The sequence below is a fragment of the Anastrepha obliqua genome, chromosome 3 (assembly GCF_027943255.1).
Source record: "Anastrepha obliqua isolate idAnaObli1 chromosome 3, idAnaObli1_1.0, whole genome shotgun sequence".
Classification (NCBI taxonomy): Eukaryota; Metazoa; Arthropoda; class Insecta; order Diptera; family Tephritidae; genus Anastrepha; species Anastrepha obliqua.
In genome coordinates, this window is record NC_072894.1 from 90,887,060 (window position 1) to 90,905,572 (window position 18,513).

Consider the following 18,513-nt stretch of genomic DNA (forward strand, 5'->3'; position numbering starts at 1 on the left):
TCCTGCGAATTTGTTCTCGTCGTATGCATTGTAAAGTTTGTCACAGAATTTAGAATAAGAGAATAAGAATAATGGAATAAGAATCATTTTCCCAAGGATTTGTATTCACTTGTAAATTTTTTTTTTGTAAAGATTCTATGAGGCATCCGCTAGTATCTGTAGCCAAGTTGATATCCACCTCCAAATGTGCCTTCCTCTAATTCAGTAAATCCAAGTTGCAGGACTTCCACATTACACTTTCGCATTCACATTCATATTCGTGTGCGGATTCGGGCAGATATTCTCACTGGTATTTCGGTTGCCGTAGGACATGCGTAGCGTCTAAATGTATCATGCTCATGATTATAAAATCTGTGTTAGCCATCCGGAGCCAGTGTGCTATAACGAGCGCGTTTGGTGGAAAAGGAAAGCCTGCAGTAAGGAACCTTGAACTAAGACCTATTTCTTTAGATAACAGCTAAAAATGAGAAAGCTTTGGGTATTATAAAGCTAAGATGGTCAACAAACGTAAAACCTGAATCAAAACTTACATCAAGATCGCGTGTTCTATCAATACGATTTAGAAGTGTATCGGAAAGAACATAAGTTGAGGGTAAATTATTTTTCAGTTTAGAGTAGGTTACTGAATAGCATTTATTTGTATTCAATGCTAATCTATTGTGTTTCGACAACAACAAAAATTAAAAAAATAATTTAACTCAGCTTTAATCACTTGAATGGCAGCCGAACATATGACTCTAAAACATACTTTTAGATCAAAACAAGCAAAAACGTCTTCAATGCAAATAGCAAACAAAAGATAATGCATTATTAAGAACAACATAATCCACAGGGTCCGGCACACGAAGTGTAACTAATTAAAAAGGCCATAGATTTAATTTGGAAAACTAGTTTTATTCAATTCATAGTAAAAAATGTGTGAAAATAATACAAATTTAAGAATCAATTTACTTTTGCTTAATATGACCACCTTTTACCTTGACTATGGCCTTGAGACGGTCCAAAAACGAATCGCAGGCTGCAAGAATGTGACTTGCAGGTATTTTGGCCCACTCGCGAACAATGACTTTTTTCAGCGCCTCGAAACTGGTAAATCTTTCAGTTCGAACCCTGTTCTCCAAAATGGACCAAAGAGAATAATCCATCGGATTCGCATCTGCTGAATTTGCCATTGTGGGGATGTTATGAAGTTCGGAACGTTAGTTTTTAGCCATTCTTGGTCCCCTCGAGCTTCGTGAGACGGTGCCGCGTAATGTTGAAACGTCCATGGTCTGCCACCAAAATGTTTGTCTGCCCACGGCTTCAAAGTAACCTGCGGAATACTTTCCCGATAATATTTCGAATTTACCTTGACGCCAGGCTCGATGAAAATGATTGGAGAGCGCCCATCTGCGGTTGCAGCGGGCCAAACCATTACCTGTGGCAGGTGCCGCTTCCTGGTGGTCAATCGATGACTCAAATTCTCGTATCGGACGGTCGGTCAAATAAACCCTATCGTTTTGGGAGTTTACGATTTGCTCAATTTGAAAAATTGTCTCGTCAGAAAACACAATGTTCGGAAATTGATCGCTTTCGGCCAAGTGAAGCAACTCCTTCGCTCTCTCAAGCCTGACTTGTTGCTGCTTTGGTGTGCTGCTGTGGTTCCGAATTTTTACAGATTTAAAAATAGATTGGATTTGCAAGAACGAGTTTGTATTAAAACCATTAAAGATTGAGCCAGTGATGCGAAAACTGTAGAAATGTTATGCAACACTTTCGGTAATGATATTCTAAATAAAATAACTGTTTACTAGTGGCATGATTGCTTCTAAAGAGATTGTGAGTCCATCGAGTACTCGCTGAAGTATAGGCTGAAATAAATGTTGATCAATAACCGCAGCTTAACTACGAGAAAGCTGACAGAGGACATGAGAATTGCTTATGAATTCCTTCAGGACATTGTAGTTAATGATTAGGCTTTACGCCGTGTTGCTACAAAGTTGGTCCCTAAAGACATGAATTTCATGCAAAGGTCACGTTGATATCATCTAAAACACGATTTCTAAGACTGAATCTGACCTCAAATTTATCAAACGCATCAGTCGAAATGTGGATTTATGAGTACGAAATGGAATGCAGATATCAGGCGAGTGAGAGGAGAGCTCCAAATGAACCAAGATAAAAAATTACGTCGTTTTGAGTCGGAAAAGAAAGCGAAGAATCTATCCAGGAGATCAGACAGTTAATTAGGCCTATTATTTGAGCATTATGAGATGTTTACGTGAAACAATTCGGCAAAAAAGAAAAATTTGTGGGAAAAACGCGTGGATTTTTCACCATGATGACGCACTGTCGCACAGTGCCAAAAAATTGAACAAAATAATTTTATTCTATACTCTACTTATATTGATAATTTCATGCAAAACTACATATTATAATTATTTACGTATTTAGTAATGCTTTATTCAACTTTCGATGACCCAAAATATTTCGACACAGTTCACGCCTAAAAATGGAAATTGAAGTTTCGATTAAATTACTTGATTGAATTGAAAAGGGGCAGCGTGTGCTACAGATGGCATTTCTCCAATTCGTCTTATTTTCACCAATAAATAAATATTGATTTTGCAAGCTCCGCAACTTAATTGTACTTACGCGCTGAGCCGTCACGTATTAATTAATTTCAAAATTTAATTTCCACAATTCTTAAGCCAACCGATGGCGCCGAAATTGATGAGCATTCACCGGGTAGTCCAATTCAATTTTTTTTAAATCAAATACTGACTGTTTTTTGCTTCAAATCTTGGACGTTAGTCAGCGTTATATTTTCGCGGTACGAAATTAAATATTTCGCGCTTGAGGGTTTGCAGAGATATGATAAACTTACTGCCAAAGGTAGGTAATGTGCTCTTATGAAAACGGTGCGCTTACAGAAAAGAAGTTTCGGACGAAGTGAAACATCCAACGCCCATGCTGCAAGTTTGTACAAAATCTTTGTTAGATTGGCTAGCTAGTGTGCAACATTCACGGACTACGTCGTCCTACCCTGTGGATAATTTTGTACAACAGTATTCGGCTCGAGTGCGAATAGTGCGAATGTTTGTCCTTTCTAAGAAAACCACAATTCACGAAAATAAATTGAGAGTTGCTCATTTCGTTTTCGGTTTTAAAAGTATATATACATGTCTTTGGATTACCCGGTATACCCATGCAGCGTTGTTTCCCTATTTTAAGAGAATGGAGCGGACTGCTGCCTGACTTTTTAGTAAGGAGATTACAGGCTGTACACAGCATATATTTAAATCAAAAAAATTTGCGAGTAACTGTATATATCAGAAAAAATATTTGCATTCCTCTTCCCTTTTCACAAAGCATTTGTTTTCAATAAAGCCAAAGGAAAATCGGCATAAAATGCAAAATTGACTGTACAGAAAAAACATGGATGAAAATGATGGAATGGGCATTGAGATAGGCGGACAGTCACCAAAGGGACTAGAAGAAGCCCAGAAGGAGGAGTGAAAAGTATACTTTTTGATTTAGCATTTCGGCGGCGCCCAAAATTCTCTCCACTGTCTCCAAAGCGTCACGCTAAAAACCACAAATCGCTACGGCGTGGAGAGTTAAAGGGATGGTTTTGCTTGGGAGGAGGCCGAATAGCTTATTTTCATAGCATTTCTCTTTGTGTTAAGAAGCGGCATGGAAATTTGGTACAGATATCAAATCAAATGAAAAGCGTTTTTATACATGCGTATTTTTTCTATTCCTATTTTTACTTATGCTTTTATTTTTTCTTGAAGTTGCGTCATAAATTAAGTTCTGTAAAAATATAGAAAATAGAATGTGAAAAAATGTAAAGGAAACAAGCACAAAAGTCAATGAGGAATGGGTGATAGGAAAGGCAGATGCCACGCCATAGACAAGGGTTTAATAGCCCAAGAGTAAAAAGCCTCAGGCGTGCCTTCACACTCTTACAGAAATAAAAATGTTCATATATACATACATATATAGAAATGAACATGCATACACTGAATAAATTACCTTCATGATATTTCAATGCGGATATTTTTCCAACTATTGAAATTTCGCCAGCAACATGCATTTGGCTGGCCGTAAGGTGTTTCTAGCAACATTGATTGTCAAATAAGACGAAACGTCAAATTGAATATGAAATACAAATACATTATTGGCAAAATTGCTTCTAGACCATTTTTTTCAAACGTGATAATATAACTATATACCGTTGTATGTATACATATGTATTCTTTTTAACAGGGTTAACTATCAGGTCAGTCCATAAGTTCGTGCGTTTTTTAAAGGTGGTTTTAAAATTAATAAAAAATATGTTTAAATTATTTATTATTTAATGATATATTTTCCTTCAATATTTACAATGTCTTCCCAACGTTTAGGCAAATTTTTAATTCCCTGCTCAAAAAATTGTTTGTCCTTGGAGCCAAAATACGCTTCGATATCCCTTTTTATAGCTTCTTTTGAGGAGTAGTTCTTGTTACTCATATGGGATTGAATTTCAGGGAAAAGGTTCAATATCCGGAGAGTATGGTGGATGCGGCATTATTTCCCATCCGAGTTCGTTCAGCTTGCCTTATGTTTGCTTGCGGTATGAGGTCTTGCGTTGTCGTGGTGAAACAAAACTTTGCGTCTGTTCACTAAGGACGGTCGATTTTTTTTAAGTGCCTCATTCAAGTTTGATAGCTGATGGGAATAATAATCAGCAGTTATCGTCTGGTTTGGTTCCAGAAGTTCATAGTAAACAATACCGGCCATATCCCATCCAATGGACAGGAGAATCTTCTTGGGGTGAAGGCCATCTCTAGGGGTCGGTTCTGGTATTTCCTCTTTATCTAACCATTGGCGTTTGCGAACAGGATTATTGTAAAGGACTCTTTTTTCAGCACCAGTAACGATACGGTTCAAAAAACTTTCATTTTCAAGTCGTTGCAGCAGCTGCGAACACACATTCACTCTCTGCTGAAGGTTGGCGACGGAAAGTCTATACGGAATTCATTTTCCCAGCTTTGAAACCTTTCCCAACTGAACCAGGTACCTGAATTGTTACTACTTCGGAATTTTGAAAACCACTTTTGCGCAGTCCTTACACTTACGGTATCCTCTCCGTGAACAGTGTTTATTTCTGCAGCAGCAGTTGTTGCCTCTTATACGCGTTCGAAGATTCCATTTTATTTTTTAACAACACGTGCTTCTATCCGCGATTAAAATCACTTATTGAATGCGCAATATATCAAAGAAAATATAAATATTGTAGTTCCGTTATATTCCACGAACAATTTTTTGTATGCAAAAATCGTTCAAAAGTGAAATTATGGGTACAAAACGCACGAACTTATTGACTGACCTGATACATTTACCAGTCTTTGATTAGTTTCGGTTTTACATCAGACGTACAGAAAATTGAGGAACTTTTTTATCGCAGAAATACACTCGGAGGTTTGTCATTGCCTGCCAAGGGGCGGCCGCTATTAGAAAAATGTTTTTATGAATTTGGTGTTTCACCGAGATTCAAACCTACGTTCTCTCTGTGAATTCCGAATGGTAGTCACGCACCAACTCATTCGGCTACGGCGGCCGCCGCATTCGGCTACGGGCTAATAATAAGCTTAATTAAAAATAAAAAAATAATAAAGATTACCCATGAGAATTTTCGTTGCTTTGTTTCAATTTAAATTCCGATACCTGTTAATTGATGACGCTTGACTAATAAAAAAAATGTATTTGCTCAGTCTGCTTACATTTTTTATATCAATATTTGTACCAAATCTTAGTAATTTTGCATTATGTATAACAGATATTTCAAGTTGTTTGCCTTGTTTAGAAAATTACCGTTATAAGGGAAGTGGGTGTGCTTATTGACCGATTCTGCCTATTTTCAATACCAACCTACATTGGTTGGGTTAGGTACCAAGATTCATTGAAATATACAGTAGGTTCTGTTTTTATGCGGCTTTTTTTTATGCGGTTTTGAAATAGTGCGGTTTTTTTTTAAATTACAAAATGCATGTCGACCTATCGGGAATTGTACATATAAACAAGATTCTAAGCCAGCTAAGCAAAAACTCATCACAGATTACATCAGAAATGCTAACCCTATAAGTATGGAACCGCCTGCATAACTATCTAGATCAGATGTGTACATTTCCTCAAGTGACGAAAGTGATTTTACGCCAAATCCTAAACGAACGCGCAACATGTGGGTATTGTCTGATTCTATTTCTGACTTAAATTTATTTTTCGATTCTGACGTTTCTTAAATAAAGATATAATTTTCAAAAATACAATATTTTGTTTATGCGATTTTGTTTAATTATTTCAGATTCATGCGGTCTATGGAACATATCTATAGTTATAATATGGGACTAGTGCCCTTTTTTATGCGATTTTATTACATTATTTCAGATTTATGCGGTTTTAGCACTTTTGAAACGTATCTATAGTTTAACTATAGAACTAGTAGCCTTTTTTATGCTGTTTTTTTTTATGCTGTTTCTTGCGGAACGTATCTACCGCATAAAAACAAAACCTACTGTATTCATTTTTGCTAAAACTATCAGGCGCACGAATTAATTAAAATGGAGGGACCTACAGGTTTAAGCTGACTCGTAACGGCAAATAGTATTTTTATGTAAAGCTTTTTCATGGCAAAAATACACTCGAAGCTTTGCCATTGCCTACTGAGGGGCGATCGCTATTAGAAAAAACTGTTTCAATCATTTTGCTTTCACGGAGATTCGAACCCACGCAATGCCTATACTAATTTATACTCTAAAAAAGCCATGTGCGTATTATCAATATGGAATATTGATAAGTCTCCGACTGGAAATGTAGATATTAATCATACGAGTCTTTCTCACATTAAATTAAATCGTACATTTAAAGGATCCTTAGCCTAACAAAATCTTTGCGAACACCAACAAAATAGTATCGAAAAACCAGTTGAGTACATACAAATATCTGAAAAGCATGCAACAGGAAAACTAAATGCTTATTTTTGCATAAGACTTAACATTTTATGCCATTGTGCAGTCGCGCTAGGCATAAATTATCCCCCTAATGTAAAAATTGATTCCGGAAGAAGAAGCATGATCAAAAATTTTCGCGAAGACATCTTAAAAATAATGCACGGAAAACTTGTGAATTTTAATTTTAATATAAATAATTTTTTTGAGTGCATGAATTCGTGCAGATCTAAAGGAAAAGCAGTAAACAAGCATCACAAACTGAAGCGGCAACAAGCTATTGTCTTCTCTTGTGTATAAATATGTATTAGAAAAATGTTTTTATGTATTTTTTTTTTATTTTAGTAAAATGGGTGGCAAAACTTTTACTTTTACAAAATATGACAGCTGGAAGAGAAAAAAAGGAAAATTAAGGAACAGCGAAAGGATACAATCGATCAAAATAATAGTATATGAGTACATATGTATATGTATGCGTAAGTATGTAAATATAATATATACACATGTAACATAGGTCGTGCCGAATATTTAAGCAAGGTGTTACTATTAAAAAATATTTTTGGCTTTCTGATTTAAGATTATAGCACTGTTGAATGCTGAATTACCCTTCAACTACAAAAAAACCTTAATTTGATAACGATAACCTGCCCTAGAGCAGCGACAGGTATGGTTGTCCTTAGCTAATATACCAAGAATACAATGAACCTATTTACACACATATAGAATTGCATCAGACTACTGGAATCCTATTACCAGGAATTTTTTGTTGGAACTTCATAAATTTGTGTCTTGACCGTCATCTCTATTAAAAAGGAACTTATCCTCTCTAAGATCAAATGTAAAAAGTTGTTCGTAACTCTGACATTAAATGTGAAGAAAAAATAGCTTAACATAACCCATAAGCCGTTTACAAAAAATGAGAAATCAATATCAACATCCGCCGGTAGATATATATAGTATGAAAGTATATATGAATTAAGCGCTTAAACTTCATTTACTTAATTTTTTTTGTTCTCAACGGCGTTTGTAATCCCCTGCCCTAAGCCCTGTGGATCAGCAAATAGCAGAGGCGCATTCCTTTGAAGTAAAGAAGCTTGATTTCTGCCTCGCAGTACAGAAGATTTTACGGTTGCTGAATTATCAGCAGGATTGATAGGAGCTAGGAACTTTTCAAGAATAACCCACTAAGTCTCTTTTTCTGGCCGCCAGATCCCTGCAGCATTTTCCAGGTTGAGGCCTTAGCAACAATAGAAGCTATATAGCAGTTGCGTATAAAATCAGAAGCGAGATTTATATTCATATATTAAAGCTCTGCTCTCATTCATGTTTAATTCTAAGCTTGTCGATCTCAGGACGAAATAGTGAAATGAAACATGTGGTACACCACCTCACTTGAGCCCCAAATCATGGGAACATAAAGAGAAACTGCATAGCAGATTAACTGCAGAGCAAAGTACCACCAGGCATGAAGATTTTCTCGAAAGCATGTTTTCCAAATTGCCGGTTATTGCCCGTAACAGTTCTCTCGAATTTGCAAATTGAAAACGTTGCCTGAATTTTGGAATTTAACAACAATTGTTTCATAACAGTTATTCGAAGAGAAATACTTTTTCCGTCGCCAATAATAGTTGTTTCCAAAAGTTAATTTTTTCCATATATATATATACAGGGTGGCTGATGAATTTTGCTACATTAAGAAACTCAAATAACTTTTTTTTTAGTGTATGGAATTCATTTATTTTTTTTTCAAGTTGAAGGTCATTAAATTTTATTAAATGTAGCTTAACTAGTTTTAAAAATAATTGAATTTAAATGCCCCCCATGCTCGTTGACACAAGTGCGGCATCTTAGTAAAAAGTTGTTCATTGCTGCTTTGAGAGTTGCGACAGGAATAGCCGCAATTGTTGCCCGAATGGATTGTTTTAGTTCATCCAAATTTGTTGGCTTTGTTTTATAAACTTCTTGTTTACATAAACCCCACAAGAAAAAGTCAGGTGCAGTAAGGTCAGGCGACCTGGGGGGCCAACGAAATTCGGAGTTTCTTGAAATCAGTTTATTGGGAAATTTTCGTCGCAACTCTGTCATAACAGTCTGGGCTATGTGAGACGTTGCCCCATCTTGTTGAAACCACACAGAATTGAAAGGAATTCTCTTTCGGCGTAGTTCTGGATAGAAAAATTCTTTCAGCATTTTCAAATAACGGTCTCCAGTAACCGTAACGGTATGACCATTTTCTTCAAAAAAATAAGGCCCGACAATACAGCGTGAAGAAACCGCACACCACACTGTCTCGCGAAGAGGATGCAATTCCGTCTCGTGGAGTATCTGTGGGTTAGAAGTACTCCATATTCGACAATTTTGTTTGTTCACATTGCCGTTTAAATCGAAATGGGCCTCATCAGACATGAAAAGGCAGTTTAACATGTTTTGGTCTTCTTCCACCATTTGCAGGATCTTCTGGCAAAATTCCAAGCGAATCGGCAAGTCTGCTGCATTCAGTTTGTTAACCATTTGAATTTCGTAGGGAAATAAGTGCATTTATTGTTTGCTAAGACTGTCGGCTGACACCAAGTTGAGCAGATAAGCTTCTTGTTGAAACCCTTGGATTGCTTTGTATAGCTGCAGCTACAGCAGCGATCATTTCCTCCGTCCGAACTGGTGGGTTTCGATGATAAGGCCTTCTTGCGACTGTTCCTTGCTCAGCAAAATTATTCACCAGTCTCATTATGGTCCATCTGCTCGGGGGATCGCCGCCAAACATCCGCCTGTACTCTCTCTGTACCAAAACTACGGACTCCAGTGCATGATAGCGGCGGACTATCCAAATTCTTGTTTGCGTGTCCCAGTTATCCATTTTAATAAATTTTAAAGATCAATCTGCAAATTAAAACAAAAATGGAACAGATAACTTAAAAAGAAAAAAAGTTATTCAATTTTTTTTGGTAGCGGCTTTCATCAGCCACCCTGTATACATATATATATATATATAGATATATATATAATTGGCGCGTACACCCTTTCTTGGTGTTTGGTCGAGCTCCTCCTCCTATTAGTGGCGTGCGTCTTCATGTTGTTCCACAAATGGAGCCGACTCCGAACGGCAGATCTTTTTTATTAGGAGCTTTTTCATGGCAGAAATACACTCGGAGATTTGCCATTGCCTGCCGAGGGGCGACCGCTATTTGAAATTTTTTTTTTTGTGTTTATCTGAGATTCGAACCCACGTTCTCTCTGAGTTCCGAATGGTAGTCACGCACAAACCAATTTGGCTACAGCGTCCTCTTGATATTAAATAAGTAGGATAAATATTTTATCCGCTGCCGATTTATATCAATATCTAAAGGGTTTTCCAATAACAGGTCTTACAGGTGAATGGATTGCGCTATCGAGAGATGATTAGCGATTTTTTATGGCCGGAATTGGATGATATTTATCTGAACAAAGTTTATTTTCAACAAGGCGGCGCTATATGCCACGAAAGCAACGAAGATTATATTATTTCGATTTTTAAAAATTAAAATCTTCCCTTATTTTTTGTACATATTTCAGTTATCTAGGTTAGGTTAGGTTGAAGCGGTTCTCCATTGTAGGATACACTCAGGCTCATGGCCCATTGTGTTGTCGCGTAGGAAACTAGCCCCTATCCCTCCTGAAACCAATGTGTGCTATTCAAAAATTTCGCAAGATCTTAATTTCGACAGAGCCGAGGTCTTCTAACTCGTTTAAGAAATGTCCGCCCAAAATGGGGAGTCTACGTCTGGATAGAGCAGGACGGTGACACAGAAGGTACGGGATCGGCTCTTCCTCTTCCTCGTCAAGACAACTTCTGCAGAAGTCATGTGTTTGCACACCCATTCTCTAGGCGTGCCTACCGATTAGGCAGTGCCTCGTAATAACTGAAATTAGTGAGTTAAGACTATGCTTATCTCTTCTTAGTAGAAGTTCTGTGCGTTTAGCATTGAGAGTCGGCCACATCTGTCGGGCTATTTTGCAAGTGGCTTCGTTACGCCATCTTTCCTTCGCTACTCTAGCAATTTCCTCGCTGATACCCAAGGGTATACCTATATCGTTGTCTATGTACTCATCAGTCAATGGCCAGGAACCCATGCTATCATTAGGTGAAACGACTCAGCCATCTCGTTAAGAGATGCGCGGCATTTCATGGCTACCTTGGAGGTTGTCGACTGTTTTGTAAGGTATTTTATCGCCGCCTGCCTTTAAGTGAAAATGTAGATATCATCTCCAGGTATCGTATCACACTGTACCAGTGTCACGGCTTTTATTATTGCCATCAGTTCGGCCTGAAAGACACAACAGTAGTCGGGGAGCCGAAAACTGTGTTACCCCATTCGCGTCAATAAATTTAAATTTGCTTTTTTGAAAAGGTGTCACCCACATGTTGATTAGAAATAAAATATTCTCAAAACCATTTAGAATGATCCCTATACTGTAGTAATTCATTTAACTTCTTAAATGTATGATTTGGATTTTGGCAACCTACAAAAACAAAAAAGGAACGGTGCAGATCTGTTGACATATGACGCACATGAAAAATAATACTTATCGGCAAGGAAAAAATAATCGCTTGGATATAATTCTTTGTGTGTCTCATCTAATAACTATTATGGTGCTATGCTTGCGCGATAAAACTTATAGCTGTTATGTCACTGGTATTATGAAATTAACAAGAATTTTTTTTTAAAGCGGTCGCGGTAGAGGTTTGTGTGTGACTACCGTTCGGTGGTAGACAAATATCAAATAATAATAAATTATAATAACTATAAGCATTCCAAACTCTTGTTTGCTGGTGATATCCATGAATGAAATTGCTTAACGCCAGCCGAATATGTGTATGGGTTTGGTGTTCAGAGTCGTTTTTTTTTTTATATCAGTGATTTACTGGGTGCATTACTTGTGAAAATATACAGGTACTATCTTCACTATTATGGGTGTAATACCACACGGCAGGGTGCTTGGCTCAACCTGGACGTTTTGTATACTTCAAATATTCCTACAAAATATCTGAACCACGTCATCTATATCCCATTAATTAATTTTTCTTCCCCTCGTTCCCAAGCAAAAGAGCCATGAAACCTAATTCCGCCATACCACTTTTTTAGAACGATGGCCGTAGTCAAAAGCTTTCCCAGGCATCTGAAACCACTGCCAAAAAGCCGGTTGCAGTGCTTCCGAGAAAACCGATTTTTGTCCCAAGTTTTTCTGCAGAACCCACTGCTGATTGAATAAAGTTTTAAATATACTAAGTTAAAAACTGAAAGCTTAACTATCAGGAAATTCAATTTTAAATATGAAAGAAATGTATCTTCATTGGAAATAGCTGTTGCTTTGGAAAATTTCGATATTCTTCGCAAATTAGAATAAAAACAGAACGAACAGATGATAAAAATGTATCAATAATTTCTCGGCATATCATTGAACCAAAAAAACTGAATGTAAAATACACTTCGTGACCGCCGTAGCCGATTGCGTTGGTGCGTGACTAACAATCGGAGATGCGTAGGATCAAATCTTCATGCATCAAACAGCAAATTATATATATATATATAATATATATATAAATAAGGAAGGCTAAATTCGGTCCGGACCGAAGACCGAACTTTATAAACCCGCGTACATTCTAGTAAAATTTAATTGGTGTGGCTGCTAATTTTTGGAATCAAACAATCTCATAGACAATAAGAGTTACAGTTTGTTACATAAGAGGAACATACGGAATTTTAGTCTTAAAATATAAGAGGTGGGTATTAACATACGTTGGGTGTACTATAAAGTTCAGTTCTACCTAAACTTAAACACTTCAATACTTCTTGTATTTGGTTTTTATTACAACGTATTTCGCCAATCCACTCACCTGTCCGGTTATTACGCTAAGCCACTGTTGAACGAAAGTCACGATTTACAGAACGCACAGGTGTGACCAACATCAAGCCGTTAATTGCTCCTCAACGAATTTGAAGGAATCGTCTGATTTGCTGATGTAGTGAGGGATGCGATAGCACTTCGTTCACAATAGAGGTCGGTAAAAACTGAGATTGTGTTGGTAGGAGAAAATCAAGTTCATGTTACTTCGTTACTGTCTGCACAACGACTTATTGCCAGATACTGAAATGAGAGGGCTCACTTGTACTGCCAGGTACCCTATGACGTAACAGACAAAGTTACTTTCACAATTTTGCTTCGGCTGGCCCAAACTTGTAATATAATATTATTTAATGAATTCGATGATGGTACAAATCCCAATAAGGATGTGATTCATAAAGTGCCGTTGATTGCATACTTACCTTCCCTGATTTTACCCATATCCAATTAAATAAACTACACAGCAAAGTTTGTTGCATTTTTTATCACTACACTGTATGTATATATTTTTCTTTTTTTATGAAAATATAATATACAAAAATTGCAATTTTTGCGGTAAAACTGTTTTCCCTTTTCAACTTCTTTTTCCAACACATTAAGAAAACATAAAAAAATAGTCATAATGATAATACTAAACAATGGCAACTTTGTGGTGCACGGTAGTACAGAATTATTGTAATTTATATGCAAATGAGACTCGACTTGGCTTTCTTAAATATGCGAAAACACTCATAAGTGAATGAACTTAAAGAAGATCATAATTAAAAACCTATAGCCATTCAAGTTGCCCTCTTGCAATTTTAATCAATCATCCATTGACATATATAATAAGTTGTAATATAACTTTTGAGTCATCACTTCGCTAATAAAAATAATAAAAATCAAAATATGATGTAACACATTTCGTATTTGATTTTTCAATAATTGCCTTTGTCGAAATGGCTTACTCGCCAAGCAACTGTACAGTTTTGTTTATGAAAATCTGCAAAAAAAAGATTACTTTTTACATTCGAATTGAATGGGTTATAAGTAGTTAATTGAATTTTAATTAATTCATTTCAAATCACTTTTGAAATTAAAACTTGTTGCAGTTGAACTTAAGAGCTGTTAAAGTTAATTGAAACATATCCAAATTAATAAAGCTCAATTTGTCTGCAATGAATCCAAAATGTTTTTGTTTTGTCTTTTTTCTTTGTTTTATTAATAAATTCTATGATTTCTATAATTAATTAATAGCTTTAGGGCATGGAACTGCTTTTCATTAATTCTACTTTATACTGTACAATAGGTTTTTTGTTTTTTTCTTTTTTTTATGTATGTATAATTTGTTCACTTTTTGCCGTAATTACAAATGTTCATTCTTATTTAATTTATAATCATCGTTCATTTCATTGATTTAGCTTGTTTTTTCCTTTCTCCATGTATCTACATAAATATGCATTTGTATGTATTTATAAGTAGGTATGTATGCATGCTTTTAATTCACTTTCCCTTACAATGTATTTCTAAGTATCTTCATTTTTTGTTTTTTTTTTTTGTTGTTGTTGTTAAGTTGAGCGCCACTAGTGTGTGCATAATAGTATAGAGTCTAGTTAGTGTTAGAGAGGGCAAGGGGCTTAGAGGGCTCAATAAGTTTATGGTAGTCGTAGCCTAAGCATTAAAATGTTATATAATTTCGTGGCTGATCTCTACTTTTTCTTTTTCAATTTATAGTTAGAATTAGAATTAATTTAGTTGTAATGTAGGTACTTTCATTAAATTGTTAATTGAATCTGATTCTCAATTACATTCGCTTACAGTTTTTGTTTGCTATGATTAAAACAATATTATATTCGGATGAGTAATAATGCGTTAAATTCAGCATGCGTTGTATATATATAAACATATTTACATGCATGAATGTATGTATAAGTATATGGTTTGGGAGCTACATCAAAGAAAACAAATTGCAAAAACTGCCAAAGCAAGTGAATAATTCAAATACAAAAACGAAATTCCTATATTTCGAAAAAAGTTGCACTTAATCTGGTAATCTTCCAATAGTAAGCCCACAGGAAGAGGGCTTTTCCCCACTAATTTGTAGTGTACGACTTGATGCTTTCCCACAACCTTCAATTTTACGCCGTCCCCGAACGGCAGAGGCCCTGTTTTTCATAACAGAAGTACAATCGGCGGATTACCATTGCCTGCCGAGGTGCGACCGCTATTAGAATAAATTGTTTCAATTATTTCAAGATAGATTTAATGCCTTGTGCTTGAAATTATGCAATGATTATTTTTGCTTTAAAAACATTGGCGATTACTGATATTCCTGCAGAGAAAACAAATTTCTGAATAAATACCAGGCAATTCGATAAATTTTAAGGGTAATTTGTTTCATCAATAAATTGTAAAGGGTTTTTCAATTGGCGCGGGTCGATTTTGGCGCCCTGTGGCAGCCATTTCGTTTTGGTGACATCTGTCAAATCTTTTGTTTATTATTCAGTTGTTTATGCCAAATCATCATGGCAAGTTACACGATTGAACAGCACGTTCAAATGATAAAACTTTATTATCAAAATGAGTGTTCATTAACGCAAACGTTACGCGCATTGCGCCCATTTTTCGGTAGACGTGGTGGCCCTTCCAATTTCTTATGGCCCATATTGGGCCTAGACGACATGTGGCTCCAGCAGGACGGCGCTACGTGCCACACAGCAAACGCCATTTTATTCAATTTCAACATCTACCCGCCCTTATTGAAAAACCCTTTACAAAGGAAAAAAATAAAAGGATGATTCCAATAACTACACTTTTCACAATAGGTCACTTGTGCAGTACGTGTTTAAAATTAAATTTCACCAGGCAGACACACCAACTCACCACCCACGTCTACATGTGTAGATTCGTGCTGCTTTGTTTTATCGTGGCTCAGCATTATAAGTGCAACAAATCTATGACAGCATCGAGTAAAGTAACCTTATATATATTGTGTATATATAATTGGCGGTCACACCTTTTATTGGCGGTTGGCCGAGCTTTTCCTCCTATTTGTGCTGTGCGTCTTCATGTTTTTCTGCAAAATGGAGGGACCTTTAGGTTTAGACCGAGTCCGAACGGCAAATGGCTTTCATGTCAGAAATACACTGTCTTGTCTGCAAATTTTTCTATCATTTGGAGTCTTATGCCCGGAGATTCGAACCTACGCACTTCCGAATGGTAGTCACGCAACAACCCATTCGGCTGCGGCGGCCCACTATATCCTTATACGTAGCCCTACCATCCTTAATAGCACTTGTATGTATGTATGTTTTTGGTCTTTTCCAGCAGCATGAAATATACATTTTTGGCGAATGCTGATGTCAGCTGAAGTAACGGTCCGTGGCAGTACATAAATCCGGTCATGAAAATTGACAGTCGTGAGATTGCTTCGTATTTATATGCTCTTGGTTGGCGCTATAATTATTTAATCTATTTTAACTGAGTTCCTTAAAGCGAACGGGAACGGAAACAAGTGCTAATTTTTGAAAAATGGTTAACACAATTGGATCTGCGCAGCTCATGCATGTACATATATGTATGTCTGAGGAAGTATGAGCGCGTAATCCCATTTTGAATGGCATAGGGAAATTAGTGCTACTTTTTGGTGTTGGAAATAATTTTTTACTCACCTACTTTTCTACGAGGTGTCCCGTGGATATCTTTAATGTTCAGGGTTTCGTGGAGTTGGTGTACGTGCGTTTCAATTACTTTATCTCTAGTTCACTTTTCACTTCTAATTCCATCACTCTACATGTCACACTCAAGCTTGTAACAATGTAATACGCGATACATTCTTAACTTTTCAAATTTTTCACACTCTCATTATTTGTATGTATGCGCTTGTATATGAAATCACGCCTACGTGTTTACCTGCTAGACTTATAAATAACTGGATTAAAACTCTAATTCGTTGTATGTATGTATAATCAAATGTCTTCAATGCCCTTTAAATAAGTGTTTTTTTCTTATCCAAGTCTTCTGTGTATGCCGCTTTTCGTTGTATATAAATATATGTACACGAGTATGTATGTGTAAGTATGTACATAGAGAATCGCCTGAAGACTTTAATTTTGCAAGGCAATTCATTTGAAAACAAACTTATTTTATTAAAATTTTTAGGTTTAAGATTATATTTTTAATTGGTTCTTTGTTAAGAATTTCTCCAGCAATCAATTAACAATTTTCAAATTCAACAGACTTCCTTGCTCTGTTTAAAGATTTTTTTCATAAGTTCTTGTATCTCCTTAGAATATATTTTTTCTATAAATTCTAATCAATCTCGTTTTAATAGCTTGCTTTGTGCCGGTATTTCCATACCTTCTCTGTACTTACTACGCTTATACAGGCATAAGTATTTATATGCTTTAAATCAATTATATTTGTGTGTGCTTGTAAATATTTGTATATAATATACTTGTATTTGTTTTTAGTTCTGAAAAACTCTACAAATAAAACTGTTTACTTTTGTTTTTTTTTTTTGTTATCTTAAAAACTAAGCAATAAATATTTTATGCAATTATTTTTATTTCCCCTTCCAACATTCTGAAATTATTACGGTTTTGTTGCAAATTCAATCCCCTTACTATGCGATCGATAGTTGATTATTTATGTATTTATGAGGTGGCATGCGGATATCTTGTTAATCAACTTGCCAAGCTTTCAACAAAGTTCTCAAATGAAGCACAGCTTTCCCCCAATACAAGTACACACATACACATGTATGTACATGGTCATGCAGCCATTTAAGAAAAAAACTAAAAAACGAAAACAAACATTAATTGTATGTATGTATGTATGTACAAGTATAATAGTAAAATGTTAAAACTTATTTTTTTTGGATTTGGGTTTGTGTTGCTAGTGTTTTTATTTTATTTTTTAGCTATATGTTTGAATCTCTTAATGCCTTAATAAAAAATGTTAAGTGTGTATAGAAATTTTTGTTCTTTTTCCTATAGCTTATTCGCATTATTGCTTTGTACAAATTGCTTTGACATTCGTTGTATGCATTTATTTTTATTGCATTGGATGCAATATATTCTAATCCTATGTATGTATGCAAGTATAAGTATGAGTGTTACCTTACAACTGGTTAGCTTTCAATACTTCATCTCAAGTGGGTTATACAATAGGATGTATGTATGTGTGAATGTATATATTTATATTGAATGTATGCGTCTTACGACAATTCGTTGCTTAAAAATACGTTTTATTGCTTTTCGATACGCGGCGTTATTTCCATAACTGGACTTCTATGCGCTGTTTGTCATTGTTGTTTCACTTATGTATGTATAACTTTCTAATTATCCGTTGAGCAAAATTAATTGGACTGTGGGTTGGAAAATGCCTTTGGGGAGTATAAAACATTTAAAACGTGAAAATACTATATAAAATTAAACCGAAATCTGTTACTTTTGAAATCACTGACTATTTTAGGCTATTTAGGCGTTTCTTGACTTTCATTTGGGGCCCTAGAATAATGTTTTTTTTATTATTTTACCATTTATTATTACTTTAGGGTTACAGATTTTGATAGTCTAATGGGTGGTGAATGGGTGGATCAGCCAACCAATAGTCAGACGAATAGCTAAATACTTTCAAAGCTTTTCCATCAAAGTACTGATTATTTTAATAACTTTTTATA

General features: G+C 35.7%; 1 protein-coding gene across 1 annotated transcript in view; it reads left to right on the forward strand.

Moving 5' to 3' along the window:
- LOC129242105 (E3 SUMO-protein ligase ZBED1-like) overlaps positions 1-18,460 on the forward strand; it is a 91,015-nt gene extending 72,555 nt beyond the window's left edge. Inside the window, exon 3 of the mRNA XM_054878663.1 lies at positions 18,388-18,460. Within this exon, the coding sequence (XP_054734638.1) occupies positions 18,388-18,460 (73 nt within the window). The remainder of the gene's footprint in view (positions 1-18,387) is intronic.
- Positions 18,461-18,513: the final 53 nt, after the last annotated feature.